The 10,004-nt window shown below is 28.9% G+C and overlaps 1 protein-coding gene across 3 annotated transcripts in view; it reads left to right on the forward strand.

Moving 5' to 3' along the window:
• The window catches only part of snRNP-U1-70K (small ribonucleoprotein particle U1 subunit 70K), a 39,164-nt gene that overhangs the window by 10,761 nt on the left and 18,399 nt on the right, over window positions 1–10,004 (forward strand). For all 3 annotated transcript variants that reach the window (XR_010842906.1, XM_014422698.3, XM_014422690.3), the window contains exons 5-9: window positions 1,446–1,527; window positions 5,869–5,970; window positions 7,574–7,757; window positions 8,343–8,573; window positions 8,667–8,761. Coding sequence is in view for 2 of the 3 variants with exons in the window: in XM_014422698.3 (XP_014278184.1) it covers window positions 1,446–1,527; window positions 5,869–5,970; window positions 7,574–7,757; window positions 8,343–8,573; window positions 8,667–8,761 (694 nt within the window). In the remaining variant the exon portion in view is untranslated. The remainder of the gene's footprint in view (window positions 1–1,445; window positions 1,528–5,868; window positions 5,971–7,573; window positions 7,758–8,342; window positions 8,574–8,666; window positions 8,762–10,004) is intronic.

Consider the following 10,004-nt stretch of genomic DNA (forward strand, 5'->3'; position numbering starts at 1 on the left):
ATATAATATGATAAAAGCTGTTAATAATTATACAGTACTGATTTAAATGTGAGGGTATGCAAACCTGATTTTGTTCTCGATTATATAATCATTTTATATTCGACGTAATAATCAGGAATATCAAAGTCTTTTGCTAATTATTTCTCTTTATATTTTTTTATGATTGATTTGATATACAAGAATTAGTAAAAGATATAATTGACCATTGTCATGTTAAATTTTTAAGGGTAAGTTGATGAATGGGCTATGTAAGATTTGTTGATTTTTTTTAATCTTGTGTGAGGATGAAGGGGGTAGGTACATATCTAGCTAGTGTGAGGTACTCGAACCTCAAAATCCGATTAATAACTGAGATACCTAGACGTAGAAGAGGCTATGTACACTTCAAAACATAGCAAGTTCCAACTAAAAAAAAAAATAGATGAGGAGAAGATGGTTGGGAGTGCGGTCAGAAATAAGTTGAAAGAACTTACTTAATAGTACCAACGTTTCGGCCAGAATTTCTAGCCTTCATCAGGGCTAAGAACAAAGAACAATATAACAACCAATGAATATAAAATACAAACAGAATGACATGTAGTAAATAATTGTACAGAATAAAATAAATAAAGTGAAGAAAGAATTGGTAAATAAAATGTATATATTGTTAATTGAATAAATAAGCAAAAATAGCATAAGTAAGGAAATACAAATTTAAAGTTACATAATGCAAAGGAATATAAATATTTTGGTTTATTAATAATTTAAAAATTAAAATTATGGAAAAAAAATTAAATAAATAAATAAAAAGTAAAATTGAGAGAAAGAAAATATAATCAATGAAATATGTAATCATAATATTAGAGTAAAGAAACAAAATGTTAAGTTCAGTTAGACAAAAGAATTTTTTTTTTCTTTCCATAATTTTAATTTTTAAATTATTAATAAACCAAAATATTCATATTCCTTTGCATTAAATAACTTTAAATTTGTATTTCCTTAACTATGTTATTTTACTTACTTATTCAATTACCTATATATACATTTTATTTTCCACTTCTTTTCTCACTTTAATTTTATTAATTTCATTCTTTACAATTATTTACTTTATGTGATTCTGTTTATATTTACTTTTTGTATTCATTGGTTGTTATTTTGTTCTTTGTTCTTTGCCCTGATGAAGGCTAGAAATTCTGACCGAAACATTGGCACTATTAAGTAAGTTATTTCAACTTATTTGTGTTATATTTTGACCACACCCCGAACCATCTCCTCGTATATATTATCCATGGTCAACTATCTTCTCATCATTAAAAAAAAAAATTGAATCTCTTTTTATTTTTTTTTTTTTTAATTTACTATTTGTAGCATAACCCCTTCATCCACTCCCCCCTTCATTTATCATAGATATTTCTTATATTTTGTATATATTTTTTCTATCTAATTAAGAATTTTTCATATTACAGATTGTTCTTATTCATAATTCGGTAAATGGAAAACCTAGAGGTTATGCCTTCATTGAATATGAACATGAGAGAGATATGCATTGTAAGTACTTCAATTTACTTTCTTTTTTGTGTACTAAATATTGTTTTGTATCATCAATTTAAAAAAAAAAAAATTGGGAAAATCATATTAAAGAAAGAAAACAAAATAAATTCCTATGAGGCACTTTGTTTTAAACTATTATTAACTATCCTCTTTTTCTATTCTAAGGTGTGTTAGAAAAATTGGTAAGTATTACTATGAAATTATAGAATGGGATAAAGGGGGATTCAAGTTATCTATCTATTATTTTATTAAAATACATATTAATTATGGCCTAATAATAGTTTTCTTGTTTCTGGGTCCAGTTTGGCGGTGATGTGTTGGCTTCTTAGTATGCCTCTTGATTCCACATTGATCGTGATCTCACATTCATTTGATAGGTTTGTATGTCTGGTAAGACCCAACATACAACACTTTGCGTATATTACCAAAATAGATTTTAATGACCTTTTTGTTTACCTTAACAATTCCATTCCCTATTCCTAATTAAATGAATTATTATCTCATAGTGACACAGAGGAAAAAAAAAAATTTCATGAGGATCGGTAAATATTTTGCTCTATTCAGTTTTATGTTTTAAGAATTTTTTTTTGTTTTGTTTAATTGTAATTTATTGATGAAAAGATTAATAATGCTAACAAAATTGATCAAAAAAAAAAAAGAAAAAGGAAAACAGTGGAAGTGAGTACATTGCAAGAGGCAGTTTTGCACCCATGCAATGGAAATGCTATGGTAGTTGCTTACCTCAGGTATAAACGGTTTGTATGGTTCCACTAAGGTTAAAAATACTTATAATTGATAGTAGGGCTATACTTGAGTAATTTATAGTTCCATAAATATACTATTATTTAAATTGCGCGAAAGCCGTAAGTAATGCGCACCAGGTAATATATGGTCAAATATATTGTCGAGGAGAGGATGGACTTTGTGTCTGGTCGATTGTGGTTACTGTTTCCCCTTTTTCCGGTAGGTACACACATCACCTTACCTACTTTATCATATAAATAGTTGAGTCACTCTGTGGGATCTATACATTTTTATTGTAATTTTCATGTTTCAAAATTCATATTTTTGTTTTAGCACTCGAATGTCTATCTTGAAAACTTGCAATTATTCAGAGACATAAAGGATAGATACACCTTATATTGTTCATGAATGGATCTTAAGAGAATATGCTTCTTATTTTCTCTTCTAAATAGCGTATTTATAAATTCAAAATTGAATATTTTTAATTGTTGTAGCAGGCAGGGTGGCAAGGTAAATTTATTTGTAGTTAACTTTTTTTTTTTTTTTTTTTAAATTGAATTACATCACTGTTTTATCTGTTACTCATTGGGGACATTAGTTAATAATTTTTACTGCTGAGCTCAATACAAGCTTTACTTCTATCTCATTAAGATAATACCTGGTGCCAACACAACCGATCCTAGTCAAGAAAATGTAGTAATTTGTTTTTGATTGAGAAGAGTGAGTGATCTGTGCGTATCATTTTAATAAAATTTCAAACGTCACTAGTTTGTACTGATACCCAGTGTTAGACAAATTGAGGCTATTGTAGGCGGGTGTGTTGAGGCATTATCATAGCAACCTCGGAACTGCAGCGGCACCAGTTTAGTTTCAGCCTGAGGGGGTTGTAGTTTTCAGTGGCAGCTCCATAAAATGAAAACTCAACCTTCCCACTCTGGTTTGATTAGGGTGGTAACCTATACTGTAGTTCTTCCTCCACTTCTCTCTATGTCAAATATGGCCCGGAGGGAGTAAAAAAAATTATTCTTTTTTAGACAAATAAACAACACTGCTGTGGCTTCTTGCTAAACCTGCTGTAGTGGGTATTAGTGGTGGATTATTGTTATGTGAGTGAAATATAATATGGCTTCATTAGAAATGAATAAAATACGCTTTTCACATTTTATTCAAATTAACTATGTTTATTTTCATGTGTAATAATTATAATGGTAGCCAATAAAAGTGATAGTGGCAGAGCAATACAAGTACACGACCAGGGCCCTGTTTCATAATGAAAGGTAATAGTATTAGTTCATAGTACAAGTGTAGAAACTAGTGTGGTAATAATACTAATGCTTATTTTTTTCATGATAGGGATGACCATTAGTGATATTACAGGAATTAAAGAATACTAAAGTACAAGTTTGTGTAATTGAATTAAGATAAATCTACAAGACTAATAGTATTAGTTTGTACTTTATTATGAAACAGGGCCCAGATAGCTGTGCGCAGTTATACTGTACAATAATTCCAGTTTCGATATATTATTATTATGTCAAGATCGATGTAAAGACTTTGATATAAACGATATTTTAAACCCAAATGCAGTTGAGAAAATTTCAGCAGATGTTAGTTAAGCGTTCGATAATATTGTGACAGTTGAAAATTGTTGTATGGATGTGATTATTATTGTTCTTCTTAGAGTCATGCTTTAAATATCGTTAAGTCCACATATGCATTCATCAACTTTAGTTTTAGGGGATTGAATCTGCTCATTTGCCTGATAGTCATGAAACCTTGTACAAATAACAGCTTCTTTGATTAAAATTTTAATAATTTTGATATTTTAACCTAAGAAACTAGACCCAGCAAGGAAAAGTTTCATAGGTTTAGCATTATTTTTTATATGTAAATGACAAGTGTTACTAAACTTTCTTCTTAGATGCGCTCAGTTCCTTCACTTTCTTTAATTTCTAAGGTTCTTGTGTAGTTTTTGTGGTTATTTTTCTTTTAAAAAAGTTTTTATTTATTTTAACTTTTGATTTATTATCTCCTTATTTTCATTTTTTTTTTTTTTTTAAATAAAGAGAAAATGGTCCCTCCTTTTTTCACATCTATGTTAAAATTTATATTTTCTTTTGTTTGCTTAAATTGATTATGTGGGGTTGCTGTTAGAGCATGCCTGTATCTCTTAGTGAAATCATCTCTCTGCTTTTGGTTTTTTAAACAGTTAATGTATGTTAGGTATCATGAGTATTGGACACGTTTAAAAAAGTTACTTTGTAGTTCATTTAGCGATTTTTATGATTTTTTATTCCGTTAGTAATTTTGCTATTAATCTGAATGTGAAATGAAGTGTTATTTATAATTGTTTTGATTTCTATGTCATCTTGCAGTAAACTTCCGATCTTTTAATCAGTTCTATAAAAATTCAAAAGTTTTAATTATGGGGGCAATTTTTAGGCCTCTGTTAACACTAATTTTATTACATATAAGGAAGATAATCCAGGTGCGGTCAAAGAAAATAACTCGAATAGTAATTCAACGTTTTAACACCACGTTGCAGGGCTTTTTCAGAGCTTGCTGAATGGAAATAAAAAAAATAAATAAAATAAAAAAGTGACTAAAACATGGTAATTAAAAAAAATTATTAATTTTTTTTTTTTTATTTCTGCTCAGTAAGCCCTGCAATAAGGGGTTAATTGTTGGCTTTTCTTTGACTGCACCCGGATCATCTTCCTTTTATATACTACAGCGAGTTAATCAACCATCTTTCAATATAATTTTATTACTTATGTAATACACTGAAATAATTATTACAATCTTGAAAGGGACCTTTTTTATCAGTTATATTATAGTGAATAATTATCGTCATATTTTTATGTAATTAAATTTAGGAGGAGAGTTCTGAATGAGAAATATTTTTTAATTTTTCGTCCAAAGTATGAGTTTGTTTTGACATTGAAAAAGAATATTGATTAAATTATTACATTATTGCTGTATAATAATGTAAGCATTGGTTGTTTGTTATTAGAACAAAGAATAAATGTGTCATTGCTACTGAAGACATTCGCTTGGATTTTTTTTTTTTCACATAAATTTTATAACAATATTAATAATTATTCATGGTATACTTACTTACAATTCAAATCTTACAAAATAATTTTGACGTTAAATTCATGTTTTAAGAAAATTCAGGGGTGTAAATGTGTTCCTTTGGTAGTTCTTTCCTTTTATTTATTTTATTATTCAAAATGTATTTATTAAACCAACTTAGAGGGTTATTGAGGTTCGAGTGACCCTTATCCTTACTACACTTATGGTTACGAGGAAGTTCTTTCAATCTGTGATTTGGTCATCTTTTTTTTTTTTAATATGCTTTGTTGTCCTTGGTAAGGAATCATCACCGTCATTATGGCCTAAGTTCATTTTATCTTTATTGGTCTCATGAGATTGCTCGTTTTTACATAGACATGTCAAGAGTGAATTTTCTCAAAATTGTTTTGATAATTATTTTATTAATTTTTTTTTTTGTGGTAAGTATATAATGGTTGAGGTAAGTTGCAGGAAACGTGTTTTTTATTAATGACTTATACGTTTTAATGAACTTTGCAGCTGCATACAAACATGCAGACGGGAAAAAAATTGATGGCAGGAGGGTCTTAGTGGATGTTGAAAGAGGCCGTACAGTAAAAGGATGGCTTCCGAGGCGACTAGGTAAAAAAAATAATTTTTTTTATTATATTTATATCTCCTTAAAGTTTTTTTTTTTAGTGGATTTAAAAAATATATAAAGAATCTTCATTGATTGAAGAACTTGATTTTATTTGAAGTACTTTTCTATAAATTTATGTTAAAATAGTAGGTTTTGTTACCATTGGTGAGTATTATTATTTTGTTATCATGATTACAAATTTAAATTAAGACAAAAAATTACTATAAATTAATTATTTTGTAATTTTAAATACATAAAAGATTAAAAACATAAATAACTTTACAGAGGTATACATTTAATAAGTAATTAGTTTTTCTTTCATTATCAGATACAGGGAATGACTATATAAAAGAATTGTGTTGTCAGTAAATTTGTTTTGTATTAGAAATTTCCATTTTCTTGAAAAAGTTCAAGTTATTTTAATCTATGTCGTCTTCATACAATTGAGTTTATTAACAATATTTCTATTTTTTTTTTAATGTATAATCCATCAATAATACAAGATTATTATACAATTTTGTATATGTAAATAATTATTCTCCTTAATTTTTATTGCTGACATAGTTCAGTATACAGGCTATATAATACCCTAAACTAGAGCTCGGCAATCTTTTTGGGGTTAAGAACCATTTTTTTTCTTGTTGTCATTAATTATTTTTTTTAGAGAACTGAATATTGATACAGATACATACATTGGTAAAATATATTAGAAAAAATATATAACTTTTATCTACTATTTATTATGGAAACATAACGTTCTATTTCTTGTAGTAACAGAATTTTTAAGAAAACAGAAATACTTTTTTTTTAAAAAAAAACTCAAAAGTAAAAAGTACTCAAGAGGCGCAAATATGATTCTACTGAACTGGTTGCGGCTCATGAGCCAGGGGTTGCCGACCCTTGCTCTAAACTAATACTGCCCCTCTTATGAATTTCAAAATTATTTTAGTCTTCTTTATTTCCCCTAATGGATCACCTTTCTGTAATTTTCAATATATGTAACTTATGAAACATTTTCTTCCTTTTTATCAATTCAGAATAAATAAAATATTCTCATTTTTAAAATTGAAAATAATTATTAATGGCATTCTAAAAATGTATAATATGAAGAGTCCAAAATCCAAGTGGTTTGTGTGTTGTATTGTTGGTGTTTTTTTATATAATTCTAGTTCCAAGAATTTTTATCTATTTTATACTGTGAATAAATGAAGACTACAGGAGAAAAAAGATTTAATCCACATTTTTCCTAAATATTCTAACGAAGAATGTTTAGTTTATCTTAGATCTTTCAGTTCCCTTTACAACAGCAGAGTTGAAAAACTTAAAATTAGCTTATTTGTGAAATATAGAATCTGGTGCGGTTTTCATGTTTAAAAAAAAAAATAATATGATAAAACAGGGTGAGTGAAATTTCAAATTGTGTGTTTAAAAAAAAAAATTGAGTGGCCCAGTTTATTTCTTGTGGTTTTCCAATGAAATTTTAAGTTGAGCTAAAATTGTTAATGCTAGTTCTGTTTTTATCTATTCATTGATATATTTTTTTAAGTAATAAACTTTTGAGTGTCATATGAAATAATTCATGTTCACTTCAACTTAAAATCCTAGGTGGAGGACTGGGAGGAACAAGAAGGGGAGGACCAGACGTAAATCTTAAACACTCAGGACGAGAGGACAACGAACGTGAAAGGGAGAGGTATAGGCTTGAAAGGGAGGCTGCAGAGAGAGCTCCTCGAAGGGATGAACCTCGGCGAAGGTCTAGGTCACGAGAAAAGAAACGGAGGTCAAGAAGGTATTGTTATTACACTTCTCTATCAGTTTGTTGATTTTTTCTTACAACTGGAGAAATTAAGATTAAAATGAAATAAGAGGAAGGTTACTTTTTAACCACATAATTGTTATCTATTATTTTTTATTGAATTAAGATTTCATATAATTATTAAATATTTCGTATTGAGGTGGATGAAGTAATGTCCAAGGTCTCTAGCGACTGGCAAAAGTTGAAAATTTTTATTGTTCTGGAAAAGTCAGGAAATGCGAAAAAAAAATATTGGAAAACTTTATTGGTGATATAAGTCACTGTTATGGTTAATTTTTTAAATTAATTATTTGTTAAATTAAAGTATTAACTAATTCAATTTTTTTATCATTTCATATTGTATGTTGTTTTGGCATCGACCGATTGATGTTGTCATTTGGTCGGACCGTAATGGATGTACTTTTCTTAATAAATAAATAAATAATACAATAATAAATGATTAGTATTAATCCTTATTGTATTAATTGTGTATTCGCTTTTGTTTTTCTTCGATGTACTTTTCTTAATAAATGATTAGTATTAATCCTTATTGTATTAATTGTGTATTCGCTTTTCTAGCCGTTCACGAGATCGGAAACGAAGGAGAAGTCGTGAAAGAATACCAGATCCTGACATTGAAGAAGTTGAAGAACGGCCCAGGGAACGAGAAAGGGAAAGAGATAGAGATCGTGAAAGAGACAGAGACAGGGATCGTGAACGAAGAGATCGTGACCGAGAGAGGAAAAGGAGGAGGTCTCGCTCCAAGGATAGGGAAAGGAAGAGAGACCGCAGGGACAGGGATAGGGACAGGTAAGTCAATTTTATCTTTTCAGGAAGCACATGTGGCTTTGTCTCATATCACTAAAAATAATCGTGTATCTCATTAATTATGTTAATTTATAGGGACAAGGATAGAGAAAGGAGAAATCGTGACAGAGGGAATGCAGGAGATGATGAATTTGAAGAAAAAGTTAGGATCAAGATTGAACCTCCTGATGGTAATTTATTGTAGTACTCCATATGAGTGATTCTTGAATAACAGGCTATTTTCAGGTCCTTATTTTTGACAAAAATTCATCCCTCAAAATATAATATTAAAAATTTCTGAATCTTAGGTTAGGTCTTAACTAAAACCTCTCAAAATAAAACAAACCTTAAAAGCAAAATGTATAAATAAAATTTGTTGCACTCGTTATTGTAGGCAGTTAGATGCCATGGCAATGAAGCTATAAACAACCATGACAACAATTAAATTAATTACTGTCCAATTATTGACTTTTAAACCTTATTTCACAAGTATAACACCAGTTAGTCATAAGATGGGATGCGGTCAGTGAAAAACACAAATAAGTAAAACTTATTTTTTAGGGCTTGCGTTTCGACCAGAATTTCTCGCCTTCACTAAGACGTCTGGAGCCAGGTTCCAACACCAAGTTTAAACACTAGGTGGTTTTTTTTTTCCTGGTTTGGGTGGCATTGGTTTATTCCATACAGCCAAAAATTAATTACCAACATTCTACTTTTTAATATTGCTATTATTTATTAAGATAAATATTCTCGTTGTTTTTTGTATGCCAGACATTCAAGTTAAGTATGTTTAAGGCTCTCATTATCACTACAATTTTCGTTTTGAAAAGTTTCAGCTATGCTTATTTTGTGCACATAGTTATGTATTTCTCTATGTTTGCTAGTGAGAAACATGGTTTTCAAATGTTATGAGGAAATATATTTTTATAGAAGTGCCTGTTGGGGTTCTCCCGGTATGGTTTTTTATCTGATCAATAATAATTATAATTATTGATATAAGGCAATTTAGTATCTATCGGCTAACCTTTCGTAATTGCTAATTTAGCCATTTTATCAACTGCCTTGTTATCTGGAATCTTTGTGTGAACATGTTTATATATATGTATATATAAACATGTGACCATTTGTCATCAAGAAAGTCCTTAATAGTAGGAGTTATCAATAAATGAGAAAATGCATTTTTACTGACTTCTATGTGTATATTGAATTTCTGCAATAGCATTTCATAGTGTAATTTATATTGAGTCTTTTAGTTGAATATACATTACGTAATGATTGATGGTGTTTTATAAAACTGTTATAACACTTGGTGTTGGAACCTTGCTGTATTATAACTGAATTTCTAAAATGTAGAGTAATTCGACACTTTTATTCAACTACGATTTGAAAATTGTCTGATTCAGGATCTCTTATGTATAGATATATAGATATATA

The sequence above is a fragment of the Halyomorpha halys genome, unplaced genomic scaffold (genome assembly GCF_000696795.3).
Source record: "Halyomorpha halys isolate HHAL.00 unplaced genomic scaffold, Hhal_1.1 Scaffold22.1, whole genome shotgun sequence".
Classification (NCBI taxonomy): domain Eukaryota; kingdom Metazoa; phylum Arthropoda; class Insecta; order Hemiptera; family Pentatomidae; genus Halyomorpha; species Halyomorpha halys.